The sequence below is a fragment of the Cetorhinus maximus genome, chromosome 19 (assembly GCF_964194155.1).
Source record: "Cetorhinus maximus chromosome 19, sCetMax3.hap1.1, whole genome shotgun sequence".
Lineage (NCBI taxonomy): Eukaryota > Metazoa > Chordata > Chondrichthyes > Lamniformes > Cetorhinidae > Cetorhinus > Cetorhinus maximus.
In genome coordinates, this window is record NC_135897.1 from 24,154,812 (window position 1) to 24,173,639 (window position 18,828).

Here is an 18,828-nt window from a genome sequence, read left to right on the forward strand (position 1 = left end):
TTAATAGTTCATCTCATTGCACTGTTTTGCATTTATTTTCGAGGCCCTGTGGCTCACTACAGGGTAATTTGAATGTGTGCATGAACATATTCTGGATCCGATAATAGTTTCCTCTCCACTGGCAGTGAATGAAGCAGCGTAATTTAATATTTGAGTTAGCCGAACAGCATTACTACTCCTCTAAAATATAGAAACAAAGCACTGGATATATGTAGCAGGTTTTTTGGCGCCTGAAAAAAGAAACAATGGTATATTTTGCAGAAAGGTCTTTGTCTAAAATGGTAACCTTTTATCTTGGTGGTGGACCTGAGTATTTCCACCATTTACTGATCATAAAAGTGCTCATATTAATATTGTGCCTTTCATGATCTCAGGATAAATTAAAGCTCTTTACGACCAATCAAGTATTTTGGATGAGTAGCCACTGTTGTAGTGGAGGAAATGCTACAGCCAATTTGAGCACAGCAAGCTCCTATAAGCAGCACTGCAATTTTGACCAGATAATCTATTCTTTAGCTGAGGGATAATTATTAGCCACAACACTGCCCTGCTCTTCTTTGAAAATTGTCATGGGATCTCCTAGTGGGCAAAACTCTGACAATTTACAAGATTATTCCCACTATGTTTAAAGGGCATGTTTAGGAGAGTGTGCAGCATAGAGCAAAAGGATTGATCTTCAATGTAAATGGAGCTATGAGCTCCAACTGTATGACTTGAAAGATGATGGTTAAGGGGTGACATCAGCAAGTGTAGAGAATATTAAATGAAATAGCTAAAATATTCACGGAATATTACCTCAAAGAAAGTTGAGCCAGAGGACACAAATTCAAATTATTGAAAAGTAAATTTAAACTGGATATTAGGAATAAAAATTCTTAACATGACAACAGAACAAATTAAATATTCATCATCTGTCAGTGAAACGGCTTGACAGATGGATAGAAAGCAATAATTGGTGTTCGAGTATTTGTGCCATAGAAGGAAATGTAGGACTGAATGAAAGAACTTTGTATCTTAAGTAATCAGTGCTAAATGGGACAAGCACTTTCAGTTGAACGCATTGCTTATTGTACCGTAGGCTGACTCCACTAGTGTCAGTGCTGCCCTCACAAGGACTGCTGGGTACTACAGCATCGACACTGCACAGCCAATCAGCTTTCTCGGTTCCTTAGCATAAATCATTTGTGTCACTGACATTTATTGACAAAAAATGCTGCAAGTGGGTGATATATAAAACAAAAAACTAGGTTTCAATTCCACATAGATTAATCTGCTGTGACCTGCTAGTGATTATAATGTAAACAAGAGTTATACAAATACAGACCTTGTTCATGGATTGGAGGATGCATAGAAGTTTAGGAGAGAAGTTGGGAAAGATAGCGAAGTGTTTCTTTTGTTGGTTCCTGGGAAATTTGATCGAATCAGGAGAAATGGAAGATAGGAATAAGAGTAGGCCATTCAGTAGCATGAGCCTGTACCATTATTTGTTTCAATATAGCTGATCTCTATCTCACCTCCATGTATCAACCTTTGCTCCATACTCCTTGATAACCTAACCTAACAAAAAATCTATCAATCTCAATCTTGAAAATTTCAATCGATGCAGCATCCCCAGCCTTTTAGAAGAGACAGTTCCAGATTTCTACTGTCCTTCTATGTTAAACTGAGTAGCCTGCTGTGACCTGTTACCTGGTTAGTTACCTAGTTTCTCTCTCCTTCCCTTTTTTGTACAATGGAATGACACTTCTAGTTTTCCAACTGAAAGACAAAATTCTTGAATCTAGAGAGCTTTGGAAAACTATGACAAGTTATATATAATATACATAATTCCCCTATCATTCTGGGGAACCGTCAGGTTCTGGAGATTTGCCTGTCTTATTTTCTTCATCACCATACCATTACTTATATTTAATCCACTACGTTCCATCCATTAATTTATTTTAGGTTCCCTTGTTTTTGTTTCTTAATTCTTTCATGGACCGTGGGCGTGATGCCAGTGATTGGCAAGGCCAACATTAAAAACATTGAAAATTGGAGCAAGAGTAGACTATTCGACCCTACGAGCCTACTCCGCCATTCAGTGTGATCATGGCTGATCCTCTATCTCAATGCCATATTCGTGCTCTCTCCCCATACCACTTGACACCTTCAGTGTCAAAAAATCTATTTCCGTCTTAGGTGTGTTCAGTGACTTGGCCTCCACAGCCTTCTGTGTAGAGAATTCCACAGGTTCACCATCCTCTGAGTGAAAATAATTCTCCTACCCTATATTCATTTATTGCCCTTGAACTGAGTGGCTTGTTAGGCCATTTCAGAGGGCAGTTAAGAGCCAACCAGGTAAGGATAGCAGATTATAAACTAATACCCTTCTTTAAAGGGTATTAATTTTTACTAATGATCAATGATAGTTTCATGGTGACCATTACTGAGACTAACTTTATAGTCCCAATTTTTATTAACTGATTTCAAATTCCACCAACAGCTATTGTGAGATTTGAACCCATATGCCCAGCACATTAGCCTGGGTCTCTGGATTACTAGTCCAGCCCCATTATCACTACACCATTGTGTACCCCTGTAACATTGATCTCTCCTGTGAAAAAGGATACACAGGCTGTTATTTTTGAGGAATAGACAAATTGGAGAGAGACAACCAATGCCTCACAGGCTTACAAACACAGTCTTACTCTTGGCTACAACTATGACCATGTGGCATTCCTTTCTCTGTGACAGCCAGTATTTATTAACGTGTCGGACATATTGGGAATGATTCCACTCATCTGGAATGTCTAAAATGTATATACTATCTACCACTTTCTTAAAATAAGTTTCATAGCCCAGCATGGATTATAGGACCTTTTCCAGAGTAAATTGTACTGAAATCCGTTGGGATGCCACAAGTAGTTTCAATGCCTTTTGGCTATGAAGGGGGTAAATTAGCCAGGTTTCCCATTTGTGCAGTAATTTTTGCTAGATAGAGATACTAGTGAACTTCAGTGACAATGATTTTCTTTGGCAATATTTTAAATAAATGGAACAAGGCTTCCTAAGGGCAGTATTTGCACTGAAATCGTAAATGCATTCAAGAAGAACATGCTTATAATTTTACTAGAAAAATCAACCAGAGAAAACCTTGTCTTTATTTAGGATGCCATCACGCATAGTGACAGCAGGCAATCTTCCCCACAGCTAAGGACAGTGATGGGATGTGGTGATTAAAATGGAAGTTGTGAATGTTGCTTCTCTTTCAGCTTTTCATAACCATTGACCTACAAACTTTAACCCAACCTTTGTCATGAAAGTTTTTTTTCATGCAAGTTTAAACTTGTATTCCAGTCCCCCACTGCAAATAGTTTTCTATTGCTGTGGGGCAGGTGGGATGAAATTTTCACATTCTAAGAGCCTTTGTCTGTGACTCAGTGGTGTCAAGCATCATATCTGAATCAGAAGATTGTTGATTCAAGTTTCCACTCCTGGGACTCGGTTGGCAATCCAATAAGGAGATACTGCTCCACCTGAGGTGCTGTCTTTTGGGTAAGATGGTAAATCAAGACTGATTCTGCCCTCTCGGGTGGATGTAAATGATCCCATGCCTCTACTTCAAGGAAGGGTAAGGGTGTTCTCTCTGGTATCCTGGCCAATATTTTCCCTTCGATCAGTAAAACAGATTTCCTTTTCATTTATCACATTGATGTTTGTGGGAGCTTGCAGTGTGCAAATTGGCTGCCATGCAGCCTACATTACAACAGGTTACGCTTCAACAAAATACTGCATTGACTGTAATGTATTTTGGGGAGTCCTGAAGTCATGGAAGGCACTATATAAATGTTCTCTCTTTTTCCTTTAGACAGTGAACAATGGCAGCCTATTTGATCACAGTGGCATCAAAGCTAAGAACTTTGTTGTCATCACCCAATATCTACACACACACACACACACACACACATGCATGCACACACTTTTCCCACCAGGGTCATTGGTTAAAGTTTGGGAACTTTGCCTGATTTTTGGGTTTCCTGTCCCTTGCCCAGGGGTGCCATTTCAGGGCCAGACACATTAAGAACAGACTGGGCATCTGACCTGGAAAAGGGTTGGAAATATTCTGGGAGCTTCATTACATAGCCTCCAACCACTCTCCCCATTTCCACTACCTTTAAAAAGGAAGGCTTTGAAATGAAATGCAACCTTTTTCTTTAATTCCCCTATGATATTTCTCCTGGGTCACTCACAAGAATATCTAGGAGATTATATTTCAATTCATGGAGACTCCTGGACATTCCTGGAACCCTATACCTGGAACATGCCTGGTTAATATGACACTGTCCCACACCCGGTAGTGAACTTGTCCACTAAAACCATCACTACGTGTCTTCATTGAATAATGCTTGTGAGATAAATCTAAGGCATCGTAACATTGCAATGTTTTTTCACTTGGGTTAGGATGAATGTTAAAGTACTTGAGCTTTCAATAACAGATGCCTCTTTGCACTTGGCCAGAAATATTTGTCTTCCATCCCATGCATTCTGCCAACTGATTTCCTGTAATCCTCACTAAAGAATTGCAAAGCGGGATTGAAAAAATGTACAGAATCAGGGGGAAAAGAAAACATATTAACCTTGTTGCATATTAAATTAAGAAACTTCTACTGGAGGCCTGAAAGGATTACGCACTAATCCTGAAAGTGATATATTACTTCTCTCACTTATTAACTGTGCAGCTTCAGAGTACAAAAGAAATAACCAACACTTACACTGACTTTCCCTGTCTAACTTCTTAATTTCTTTTGTTTGATTCTATTTTTTTGCAGGTCTTTCTCAGTTATGTGACATTCACCAAAGTCGGCAACCTCCTCCCAGTCCTCCAACAATGGTACTGCTGATTGAGAAGAGAAATGAGATTGATTAAGGTGACTTGCATTCTTAGCCTCTAGGGAGACACTGAGCCTCTGTGAATGCTCTCTCCATCTCTCTGACCATCCTGCTGAGATTTCCCATGTGCATCGTCCCATAGCACTGTATTATCAGAGGACCCCCTTTTTCTCTGAGAATCCCAAAGATCCTGCTTTTCCCCTTTGGGAGACTGAGACTGCCCCGAATGTATTGGCGAATTGGAGAATGATAAATCATTACAACACAGGCCATTCAGCCCATCACGTCAGCAGCAGTATTCACTGAATGAGATGCACTCACAAAAGTCTTCAAGTCAGCATGAAGTCAGATGACGTTAATGAACTTAGACACCAATTGAAGTACAGAAAAGCAAGTTGGAATTTTTACAGGCATCATCACTGCACAGCATTTACTTCCTGCCATCCAGGTGCAGGGAAATTTTCAGTGAATGATAGTGTTTTTTTAAACGCAGTACAGAACTGTTGATGTCAGAGGAACCACTACGCCCACAGCTGCTATGGAAAAATTGTGCAACTCCCAGCCGAATGTGACTGAGCCTTTGAACAGACAAAGTCTTGTCAAGTTATAACCTGGTTTAGTAATGTGTATCTGACATGGTGTAACACATGGGCGACTGTCATAATTGATCAATCGCTGGATCAAAATCCTGAAACTTCCTGCCTAAAAACATTGTCAGAGCACTTTCACCACACAGAATGCCTGGGTTCAACAAGAAAGTTCCCTCACCTCCTTATAGGGATGGACAGTAAAGGCCAGGTTGGCCAGCGATGCCATAAATGAACACACGAAAAATAAACTGGGAACAAGTACCTTAAGGCCCATACGCTGGGGTCTTTACATGGGGACCAAGCCCCAGAAAAGCCAACTTCGAGCCTGCTCCAAGATTGTTGCTGAACATGTATACAGTTGGCCATCAGTGTTACATTCTTCTTGCTGCAGAGACCATTCTGTGATTCTTGTGCTGGGAACTTAGGCAATGCCCTTTCTTTTACTTTTTGGGTTCATTCTGACTGTAACATGCATAATATTGGCTTGTATGCCCTTGAGTAGAGAGGATTAAGGGTTCACCTGATGTTGGTGTTTAAAATGTTAAAAACATTCAACAGGGTAAATTTGGAGAAACTGTTTCCCCTGACGGGATATCAAGAATGAGGGGACAGAGTTAGGCCATTCAGGAGTGAAAGCAGGGAGTGCCTTTTCACATCTGCCCAAGTCTCCATTTTTATTTAACGTGTGAACAGTAAATGTTGGCAGGCTGATTGACATAGGGGAGTGTAAAAGCTTTTGACGTACCTTCAATCTGACATCTGCACACTCACACCGCTATACCACAAGCGGGTGAGTGAATCCTGGCCTACAGCTACTCCAGGACAATTGCAGTTTACACTCAGTGCCCTTCCTTCCTGATTATCAACTCAATCTGCACTGATCAGGGCCTTGGTTACTATTTAAGAGGTTTGCTACATATTAACAGATTTGCAGCAACCTAGTAATATAAACATGGAGAGGTTGTAAATCCTAATCTTACCAATCTAACAAAATTTTACATCCTTCACATAGTCTATGAAAATACAGAGCAGCCACAACTACTCCACTCTGCCCGTTAAAGAAAGCTTTTTGGCATTTATATACATTCTGAGTTCAAACCAGAAACTTGTGTGAATACAGCCACTTTTAATATAAAGCCCAAGTAAATCATCAGCATGGTCTATTAACACTGTGCTGTGGTGCACCGTGAGAGACTGGGGCCTAAATTTCTTTCTGTCCATTGCCTGTAAGGGTAGCTCCTACATGCAGCTGGGCAATATTTTGAGGGCAGAATAGATGCAAGAGGGAGCAAGTGATGAATCAGAAGCTATTTTTTTTCCAAAAATCTACTTTATTCATAAAATGCGTAAAAGTACATTACAAAAGGTGCAAAACCAAATCAGTTTCTTGCAATTCTGTATGTTATTCATTATGTTTACACTTAGCTAATATCACAACATTTGTTACATGTCAAACATATAGCCCCAGGGGTTTTACCCAGTTTCCAGCCCCTTGGTATTCTATATGGCTGAAAGGCCTTAGACAGTGGCCTTTCCCCATTCTGCCTTTGAAGTAGCTGCCCCAAGCTATATTGCGTCCTTCAGCAAGTCATTCTGGACCTTGGAATGTGGAGTTTGGAACACTCAGTCATGGAAAACTCTTTGCATTGGAAAACCAGCAAGTTTCGGACAGACCAAAGAGCATCTTTAACCGTGTTGATGGTCTCCGGCCGCAGTCGATATTTATCTTGGTGTGTGTCCCTGGGAACAAGAAGCAGAAGCTAAATCAATACACACTGTTCTCATACACCCCCTAGTGGGTAGTGGTAGCAATGGCCTGGGAGAAGGTGAACTGTCCCGACTCGCCTCATGATGTGTGTATGCGACACCCAAGAGGCAGGAAGAAGAAGACAAAGATAAATATGGGGTGATAAAATGGTTGTTACACTGCCTTTATTCACTTGAGGAGTGATGTTGATGTCACAAAGCGGGACTGTCCTATCGGCCCCATGTCTGGATATTCTGAGCATCCAAGTTATTTCAGTGGTGACAGTTTGCTAACACCTTCCTTTTCATGAACGTCATTCCCACAAGTGAAAGAATAGTACTGATGTAGTGCCACTGATGTAATGGCTGATTATCCAATAACGGAGTGGAGTTTAAAATCATTCTGGCACCATATGCCACATGCACAGACAACAAGAAATAAAGCAACTCCCCAAAGAGCCCTGCTAATTTTAGAAAGGAAAGGCTTGCATTTATTCAATGCCTTTCGTGACCTTAGGATGTTCCAAAGCACTTTAGGACCAATTAAGTGCTTATTGAAATGTAAGTCACTGTTGTAATTCAGGGCATAGCTGGGCTGAACAGAGCAGGGAGGTCCTAGATTTGATCCCTAGTTTATACTGAGCTAGCTTGTCTGACTCAGACAGCTCCCTGCTTCTGATCACAAGGAAGAAACATTGCAATGCTCTCTGTGATAGAATAGATGACACTGTCTTGATCTACACTTGAAGAATGGTCAGTTGGACAAAGTGCTGGAGCTCCATTGGCACTGGCAGAGCTGGAACTTAGCAAGGACTCAATGCATTCAGGATCAGATGAAAAATTGATGGAGAGGTAATTTTCTAATTAATGCATGCACCAGCTCTGTAATACTGATGTACAAAATCAACATTGGCATACAAATCAAATAATAGTTCCTGAAAATATCCTTCCACCATGATACCCTTGCTTGGTCTTCTCAAGATGAAAGGAAGCAAACTGATTGATATTAAACTTGATAAAAATCACTGAGGGCCATGATGCAAAGATCTGGATATTCTTGAATACCATTCCGAATTGTGGAATAAAAGGAAAGATTCTGTCAAACATCCTATGCCATTGTAATAAACTGGGCCTACAAATCAATGCCAATGAAATGTTGGACCAAATAAGCATTTGAAGATAACATGTAGCAGCGAGGAAAAATGAGGGAGAAACGTCTGTATTACAACTCCCAGCAGCTGACGGGAGGGTGAGATTGGTAGATGGTGGGCTACAAATTTCCACACCATCCACAGTGCAGTGGTAATTAAAGAGAATGGTCAGGAAATCTATTTTGAAAGGTTACTATGGGCAATCCCGTAAATAGAAATATTGGTTACATCAGGAACACTTTGTGTTTCTTCTTTCTTCATTTACAAAAACGATATCTCTTTCATATGTTTGAGAGTGGCAATAATGTGGTGGCTATGGAATTAAGTGGGAAAATACCTGTATGGAGTCTAATACTGCAACAGATGCAAGAGATAAAGTGTTTTCACTTTCATAGGTTATGGACTTCCCTGAACCGCATGGTTATTTTTCAGAGTTTCTATTGAGATTACATACCTTTTGAGTGTGGTGGGAAGCATATGTTTTCTATGGACAGGCTGGAAGGACCAGTAGAAATTCTCTTGTACATTAGTTTTCATCTAAAAAAAGACTTGTAGTTACATAGCGCCTTCCACAAGCTCGGGACACTCCCATATCCTTTTGCAGCCAGTGCAGTGCTTTATTTTAGCCCTGAGAGAGTTGTAAAACCAGATAAAAACCCAGGGCAATTCGTAGAAAATAATTGGAAAGTTCCTCCTCTTCGATGATTACCCATTCGTTGTCAGACATTCTTGCGTTATAACACCATCCATATTGGTGCTCCTCCAATTCTGGCCTACTGCTTGCCCGAATTTTAATTATTAAACCTTTCCATCCTTCTCTATCTCTCTCTGCTCCTTGAAGGAACTCGTTAAAGCCTACCTAATGTCCTAATACCTTCTTATATGGCTTGGTGACAAATTTTGTCTGAAAACCCTGTGTTTTTATATATAAAAAAAGCAGATGCTGACTGGCCTGCTGTACATCTAGAATATTTTCTGGGTTTTTTTCTTTCTGATTTGCAATATTTCCATTTGTGTTGCTTTTGTCAGTGTTGGAACATGTTTGATGTTAAACCGGCTCATTCTGGATGAAAGGTCATCTTGACCTGCAATGTTAACTCAGGTCTCTCTTCACAGAGGCTGCCTGACGGGTGGGGCGGAACCTTACCGCCTCATCGCGGCGGGGGGGGGGGTGCTGGGCCGTAAACAGTGGCGAGTCGTTCAAAACTTCATTGACTTCAGTGAGAATGGAAGATCCCACCAGCAGGAGGGGCTGTAAAACTGCACCCATTAAATTTGTTCCCCTTTCTGCACAGATGCTACCTGACCTGCTGAGCATTTCCTGTTTTCATTTCATGCCAGGGTTTGGGGCTATTTCTGTCCTGAACTTGTTGCAATGTTTAAATATATATATATATATATAGATACATTTTACAAAAACACAAGTGGCATGCTAACACCAGTCTGCAAATTCAAAAGGTCTGTGCGTGTTTGTGTGTGAGTGCCAGCCCATGAACCAAGTTAAATTCAACAAGAATAAAAACAGAAAATGCTGGAAATACTCAGCAGCTCTGGCAGCATCTGTGAAGAGAGAGGGTAAGAGAGAGAGAGGTAACGTTTCTACTCCAGTATGACTCTTCTTCGGAACTCAGGTGAAAGAGACACACTGAAATCCCGGAGAGAAGAGCAGAAGGTGGGCATTCCTGGAAGGCAAGTGGCAGTGAGTGAGTGAAACACTAAAACAAAGATAAAATGCTGCGAATCTGAAATAAAAACAGAAAATGTTGGTGGGGGTGGGGGTGCCCACCCGGCAGCATCCGTGGAGAGGAGACACGTTCTAACCCAATGTGACAATCTTCTTTGGAACTTCCAACAGGGACCTCGCCCGGTGCTTCAGCGAACGGGGGGAGGGGGGATATCAGCTGCCAGAGGGGCAGAGTGGTCGGGGCTGCCAGCTGGTGCGGCCGTGCCCGCCAACCTAACTGTTTGTCCCCTGCATATCTGGCTTCCTCACCACCTCCCCACCGGCTCTGGTTCCTTTTTTCCCTATCAGGTTGAAGCTGTATATGTGAGTGAGTGTGTGTGTGTGTGTGTGTGTGGTCGCTGTGCATGCTGGGCTCAGATTGCAGAGAGAGAGAGAGAGAGAGAGGATGGTGATGGTGGTGGTGAGAGTGTAGTTGGAGCGGGCTCTGAGCCTCCTCGGGCTGGGGAGGTGACGGTGCGGGGGGAGAGAGAGAGAGAGCTGCATGTTGCCTGTCTGAGCTCAGTGTGTGTGTACTGTCAGCGAGCCGGCTCGCCGCAGCCTCCGTCCCTTTCAGCGGGCGAGCCTCACCCCCCCCTCCCTCTCCCTCCCTCCTCTTCCTCCTCGGTCAGTTTCACTCTGGTTACTTTCAGCTACGTTGTAACCAACGCATCACAGCCCTGGCCACGCCGGGGGAGGGCTGTTTGATTCTCTTTCTCTTGTATTCCCCTCCGCCGAAGAGGAAGAGGAAAAAAAAAGGAGGGGGGTTGGGGGGGGGGGGTTGGTTGGTGCTGGTGGTGGTGGTGGTGGGGGGTGGTGGACAAGGGGGACAACATCCAGTTCACATTGATCGGCTGGGGAAGCATTTGTCACAAAGCCCTCTCTGCATCTCCTCAGTGAGATGGTAACCCATGAAACTCACTGTAAGGAACATGGTTGAAAGGACCAACAAATTTATCCTGATTATTGCTGGCTCCGCAATTTTCATGATAATCATTTTCCAGTACGTCTGCCCAGGGACCAACTGCAGGATCGCGGGACCCCGAGGTTTCCAACAGGAGGAGGCGATGGATATCTTCCCTACCCCCGACCCCCACTACGTGAAGAAATACTACTTCCCGGTGCTGGACCTGGAGAGGACGGTGGATTTTGACATCAAGGGCGACGACGTGATCGTCTTCCTGCACATCCAGAAGACCGGGGGCACCACCTTCGGCCGGCACCTGGTGCAGAACGTCAAGCTGGAGGTGCCCTGTGAGTGCAAACCCGGCCAGAAAAAGTGCACTTGCTACCGACCCAACCGCAGGGAGACCTGGCTCTTCTCGAGGTTCTCCACCGGCTGGAGTTGCGGCTTACACGCCGACTGGACCGAGCTGACCAACTGCGTGCCCGGAGTGCTGAACAAGAGAGAGAACAAGAGCAGAACTCCGAGGTAAGCCAGAGTGGGGGGACTTTCCACAAATTGCACACACCAACAATGTCTGGATGTGTTTTGTGTTTTTCTTTTTAAGCTGCACTGGGAGTTTTGTTTGTTTCTGAGTTAATCCCCTTTTCTCTGTTTTACACACTCCAGAATGCTCGCCTTCTAACTTTGAGAGGGTACATCTACCTCCTGAATCTCCAACTAACACCCCCACCCCACCCCACCCCTGTGTATATTAAGTTTGATTCAATTCCAGGTACAGTCTGGGGGAGGACACGGGCCTTAACGTTAAAGACAAACATTTTTGGATCTTTTGAATGAATTTGTGCAACACCACGCGGTACTGGTTGGTTGAATTTAGGAGGAAATGGTTGATATGTGTCCCCAGCTCGTCGCACAGCTGTTGCTGTGACATATCAGGCAGCGAGTTGAGCTTGGAGTGTATTAGTTGTTGCTAGCTATTGGTCACAAACGAGAGCCAAAAAGATCCTTGCCCTTCACTGAAAGAATTTGTGAAAGTATGTCCCAAGCTAGCACTGCCAGGGGGTGGTGTTTCAATACAATAGACTTCTTTTAAATTAAAAAAAACTATCTTGGCATGACAATATGATTGGATAATTTATTCACTGGGTGCCTATTTAATATTAAAATATAGTGGGAGTGTGGCATTGTCTCCTAGTTGGCTGTCTTGCAAGTCAATTTAACCGTTTAATGACTGAGGGTGCGTGATGCTGCATCAATGGTGGGTCACCAGGTCGCCTGTGTGCAAAATTTGCATCCATCGCCATAACACAGATGCCCCATTGGGGAAGACATTACCTCCATTTCCTGATTCTTGGTAGTGGGGGTGCCAGCGAAGCATTTTACCAAGGGATAAGTTTGTCTGAAGATTTTACTTTGGGAGCAACAGCACCTCTTGAATGCATCCTTCTTGTTTTATTACTGAGCTGCCTGTGGCTGTCTCCATATCAGCAGCGATGCTGATAATAGTAGTGAGGCAGAGCTACCTGCCTCTGTCCTTCTAGAGACCTATCTCAAGAGGCTGGATCCCCACCCCCCACTACGGTTATATAGAAATGCAGCACATTAACTGCAAACGTTAACCGCTGCCATCAGTGACACAAAGCGTATTTATATTATTTAATTATACGTGCTCAGCCCTTCCACCACCACCTGTACCCCAAAAAAACCCGCCTACCTCCTGTACAGGCATTGTCGACCTGTTAAGGAGAATTCCAAGGTATTGAGGAAGGTCAGTTGCTAGCAAGTCTGCTTTAACACACAAGTGTGCATTGGAATACATTATGCAGTGTGGATGGGTGGGTACCAGAGCACCGGGAGCCCCAGGGCAGGCTTTGTTTCTACAATATCAAGCAGGCATAATAAACCCCACCTGTCTGTATTTGTAATTCAGGTAACAGAAGAGAATTGTTCTTTCTACTTCTCCTCGACCCATTCTCCTTTTGTGTTGGTTTGAGATACTCACAGCAGAAGAAAGACATATTGTATGCTGACGGCTTTAATTCACATGTGTCTACATACTACTACCTTGTGACAATGGGCTTTACATATTCCTGTATTTCAGCAGGTTTATATATTTTAACCTCTCATTGTACTTCATGAACACATGGTCCTTGCTTTACATTTTCTGTAGTGCCATAGATTTGTTTTCAAGTTCCATCAGTGGCAATGCCTCTACTTCTTTCTGCCTCATTATAAATCAGCAATAATCTTTGTTGCAGTTTGTGTATTTCCTGTTATTTTTAAAAAAACTGTGACATTCCCTTACATAGGAAGGGTTATAAACAGCTTCTTCCCAGACGGAAGAAACTTTAGCCGCCCTCCTCCTTGCCCCAGCCAGCTTCAAATCTACTAGTTTCATATCTCTTGCAGCAGCATCTTCTAAAGATGCTGCTGTCTCCTCACTGCCACCTCATTTGAGATTAGCTAATCCCGAGCAGAGAGACGATTGCACCGGGGATTTTTCTAATCACTCGTGGCTTTATTCCACACAAAGGGCAATGTGTTTACCAGTGAAACCAGTAGAGGAGCTCTCTCTTCAGGGAGTTATTTGCCAAATCTGTTAGACTAGTGTTTTATTATTGGGACTTTTTTCTTTCTTAATATTAAAGAGAGGGCTGAGGAGTGTGGGATGTAGGCAAATGGAAATAATGCAATGAGTTTACCTGCCAACGTCTCAATTTTAAAATTCTCTTCCTGGTTTTCAAATCCTGTCTCTCTCCTGATCCCTGAAACCTTCTTCATTGCTATAACACTCTAAGGTCTCTGTGCTCGTCTAAATCTGGCTTCTTGCACATCCCAAGCTTTCATCACTCCACCATTCAAGACTGGGCCCTAAGCGCTGGAATTCCCTCCCAACCATCTCTCTACCCTTCTCTCCTCCTCCTTGAAGATGCCCTTCAAATGGACTGTTTGACCAAGCTTTTGATCACCCATCCTAATATCTCATTAGGTGGCTTGCTGACAGATTTTCCTGATAATGCTCCTGTGGAGCAACTTGGGGCATTTTCCTAGGTTAAAAGCACTCACAATGCAAGTTGTCATTGTTCAAGTAAACAGGATGTGCTGAACCATTTTATTGGAAAAGAAGTGATCATAATAGTCCTGATAGTCAGTTGGTGAAGGAAGAAGCCAGAACCAGTCTTTCCTTGGAATAGATTTAATCACAGAGTGAAACATTGCAGGTATATATCTCCTTACTCTATTCCTGTGTCAGTAAGTGTTTCTTTATATATTGTCAAGTAACTATCCAATATTGCCCTCCACCTGTAAGTACTTAACCCCATAGATACAATTAACAGTGAATGGTCAGGGTTTCAATTCATGTGGGGGTGGGGCTCCAGCTTTGGCTCAAGTCAAGCCAGGGCCAGAGTCACCTGGACATGGCAGAAACAGGAATGCAGCTGAGGTGTTTTGAAGGCCTGCGACAGGTGGGAGCGAGGTTTACAGACGACGGATTGAGCAGAAGATCTGGCCTGAGGAGTGAGGAAGCCTAGCAGCTGGTCGTCATCCAAAGCAACAGGGGGTCAAACAAAAATATAGCGATTGCTTGTGTGACTTCATTTTTTAATGTTACGCTGGAGAGATGAGAGGGAAGACTACAGAGCATAGCAAATGGTATTTCCAAGCCCAGCGAAGGGAGTTCTAAATAGACCCTGCAAAATCTGAAGGTTTCTAAAGTTATAAATAATATTTACATTTTATAGAGCCCTTGCTGGCATCAAAGCGAGAATTTTAACCCAACTCACCAAGCAGGGAACTCATGTGATCAAGTGGAACAACAGTTTTACACACTGCCCAATATTGCTGTTCATCCACTTCAATGGAGTGTAAAATCGAGCACAACTGAATTGCAAAGCCATCATTGTACCCAGTCTCATTAATTTGCCTGTGGGCGGGTTCAGTTAAAATTGCACCACTCCCTGCCCCCTGAAATGTCTCATAGTATAAGTTCCTCTCTCACTATGAGTTCATTTGGAGTACAATGACTGTGGAATATTCAAGGATAGACAAGTATGACTTTGGAGTGAAAATCAGTATATTAAAAAAACAATTAGGAGTGCATTTTATAATATGGCTATTGACTAGGGAGTATCAGTTTAAAGACTAAAAGCCAGTAACCTTGAATGGTGCACAGACTCACGACTGCAAGTTTGCTAATGGCTGGCAAATATTGGTCCATTACCTTCAGGACTTAGCTGGTTAAATGGTTGCCTTATTTAAAAGCAACGGAGTCCCTGAGTAAACAGATTTATCTTTTGAGTCCGCCAGTTGGAAAATAGATTACATGCAGTAAGTTTGTGATAACATAATTTAAATGTAGTCCAGTAATCAGCTTATGGGCAGACCCACTCTGAAATCTGTCCAAGTGCATTGATGTTCTTTGTATTGAAACAAAAAATCTGGCTGCAATTGGCCAGAGGTTATTGGAAAGAAAATGCTATAACTTAATTTCTTGAGCCACCTCCTTCCAAACCTCCTCCCCCAGGCTCGCCACCCCCACTCCCACACCACTCTGCCCCCTTCACAACGGATTAGTTAAATTGCAGTGTCTGAACATCTTTGGGATAACAGGCAAAAAGTGTAACTGAACAAATAACTATAATCTTGAGGCTCTGAGTAGGATTATCAACAAGGTTCGAACGAGATGTGGATTGCAGAAGAGTCACAATTTGGAAGGGGGGCATCAACACACAATATTTAGAAAAAGGTTGGGCTTTTACAGTTGCATTTCATGGTATTCAGTTTCAATTTAAATCTCAGGTAAAAAGATTCCCCCTTTGCTGTTCTCAGGAGTGTGGAGGAGTTCTCCCTGGTATCCTGGTGAACATTTTACCCCCTCCCCCCCCCTGCTACCAACATCATTAAACAATCAGGTTTTCAGGTCATTATTTCATTTGCTGTTTATGGGATCCTGCCTTGCTCAGACTAGCTGCTGCATTTTACAGCCTTGCAACTGTGACTGCAACGAAGGTGTACTTCATTGACTGTTTAAAAAAAAACTTAGGGATATCCTGAGGCTATAAAAAGTCCAATATTAATGAATATCCTTTCCTCTTCCTCTCAGTTTGAATGTTTAAGTCGCTTTTTATTGATGGTAATATTTTATTTTCATAATTTATCTGAGGAACAGTTCTGAAACAGTATAACTAGTATGTGATAAGGCCATGAGCAAAACCATTGATTTTGCTTTACATTTAAAAAATAGATAGAATTGTGTAATGTCATTTCCAAAGAATTGATTCCGAAAAAAGAAATTCCAGAAACCCATGGACTGGAATTTGGGACAGTTAGTCCCATAGCCTGGTGCCCCCTGATGAATAGTAGTCCATTTATACATTGCGAGCGAGGCCACTGATTTTCCATTTTAAACGCAAGCACTAAAATTGGAGTGTGAGATCTCAGAATGCTGGTTAAAATCCATGGAATTTATCGACAGAATACAGAACACAATGGAGGTTGATGATTTCAGTCACTGTAAGCCAGTGCCCCTAATTATAATTTAGTGTAACCCAATGATCAAATGACATCCTAACTCAACACTGTGGCCGAAGTGGCTGGACCTAAAGGCTGTTTGACCTTTAACTTCTCTGTCAGTTCATTTCGATTCACACCATTTGTGCAATGACCCGAAATGGTGGTTCGGGGGTTTGCTAACAAGACACAGCTTTACAGCTTAATAAGCTTTGTTCCATAAATATTACAATGCAGTCTCATATGACATTTCTTGGGTTGCTAAAAAAATTTTTTTGCGCTATGCATTGCTTTGTGGTAATGAACTTGAGACAAGTGTTTGTTGCAGTTCCAGTGGTCATTGTAATACTTGTTTTCGCCTTGTGCACAGTGGATTCAAACATTGTCCTTAGTCACTTATCTTCCTCCCCCTGCACTTCTGAGACCCCAGACAATTTTAATGAGGTTTAAAACGATCCTTGCCTTAAACTTTATTGGTGGACCAATGTAATTGAAATTTCATACACCAGAAGATGATTTAAAAGCCTTGCATTTATCCAGTGTCTTTCATAGCCATTGATCATTCCAAAGTGTTTACAGCCAGTAAGGTACTTCTGAAATATAGCCATTGTTATAATGTAGGAAACACAGCAGCCAATTCAAGCACAGCATCTCCACCAAACAGCTTTTGTTCATGATGTTGGCTGAAGGAAAAACATTGGCCAGGCCCTGGGGAGAACTCCCCTGGTTGTCTTTGAATAATGTCATGGGATCTTTTATATCCTGTGAAGGCAAGTGGAGCCTCAGTTTAACATCTCATCTTAAGAACATCACCTTTGGTAGTGCAGCATTTGGGTGACCTGTTGAAGCAATTAGGTGACCCAGTATTAGGATTTTAAAAAGAAATGCTACTCATCAGAATGTTGATTGGAAACTTACTGTAGTCCAATGAGTTGTCTGATGCCGCATTATATATCTTGATCAAAGTAATGATTAGAATTGACGAACTGGCTGCTTGTGCCCTTTCATAGACCTCTGGAGTCATTGCATGCGCATCTTGTTGCAAAAGTGGTACTTTGCTGTGAGAGTTGGAATTGGTGCATCTACTAAAGAGATTGCCTGTATTTTGATGATGTCATGAATTGGGAGAGTGACTCTGCGATTTATAAATTAATTCCCACAGTTGTATAAAAGTAGTTTTCCATTCAGTTGGGAATAAAGACTTCATTGTGCCCTTTCTTAGTCATGTGATATTGACTGCCAAGTTGCAGCTTAGAGTATATTTTCAAGATGCAGCCCCAACAGACTATTAGGTGCATTGAGCAGTTAAAATTAGTAGGTCCTGGCATTTCAACCTGTTAATTAAAAATCTGTTGTATTAGCTGGATTCAATTGTGACACTGTTTATCAACTACCCAAGCCTTGCAAGCAGGATTGACAAGTAATCAGGGGGTCCCACCAGCAGAACTGCATTTGAACTCCCTCCCAATTCTTCATTCTCAATAAACCTGTTGTGCTCTAATTTATGCACTTCCTATTTTTCCTCTAGTTTTATTCCAGTACCATTTCACTGCTGTGAACAACATTTCAAAAAGTGCAATTTTGTTGATTTTTTTAATATCAAAGTATGTTGGCTTGAGCTGTGAGGGTGAAAAGCTGTCCAGTGTGATAGATTTTGCAGTGTTAATCACAGACTGTGTCTGCAGAGTGCAATTTGAGCCATCGAAACAATTGTGGGTGTGGGTCTGCCACTGATGGCGGTAGCGAAGAGAGCAATTTGAGGTGATGAATTAAAGCTGCTTTTATATCCCATGAAGCCCACGCTAATGCCACAAGTTCCCAGAAGTGCGGATCTTGAGACATGACGTGTGTTAAGTGCCGTGTGCTTAGGGGGAACGTTGGACTTTGGGTTCCCAAAGCTCCCCATCCTTGCCTCATGTCTGAGTCTGTTGTAGACTAATTGCTAGAAATTGATTGCTATGAACTCCATCATTGTCATATCACGTGACTACCCTAGGATGGTAGAAGGCAAAATAGATAGACCATGGTCTTTTTTTATGTAGCAATTCCTGTGTCTTGAATGCTGGCTTTGAGCCAAATGTAAAACTGCCAGGACTCACCGAGAGGGACTGCTGGGAAGAACTGTATTTAGTGGATCTCTCAGGCCCCCAGTCTAGTAATTTTTACATTTGGTTTATGCGACTTGTGCTTTTTGGAACCACTGGAACAAGATTGGATCTCACATAAATGTAAGTATGACTTCAGAGTGTTGCACATTAAGTAGAGCAATACTGGCATCTATACAGTGCCTTACTGTGCCAAGACATTTTAATTCATTTCACTAATAAATTACCC

At 42.3% G+C, this 18,828-nt stretch overlaps 1 protein-coding gene across 1 annotated transcript in view; it reads left to right on the forward strand.

The window, feature by feature from the left end:
• Nucleotides 1-10,890: 10,890 nt before the first annotated feature.
• The window catches only part of LOC144693692 (heparan-sulfate 6-O-sulfotransferase 1-like), a 279,615-nt gene continuing 271,677 nt past the window's right edge, over nt 10,891-18,828 (forward strand). The window contains exon 1 of the mRNA XM_078563600.1: nt 10,891-11,508. Coding sequence (XP_078419726.1) covers nt 10,988-11,508 — 521 coding nt within the window. The 5' untranslated portion in view covers nt 10,891-10,987. The remainder of the gene's footprint in view (nt 11,509-18,828) is intronic.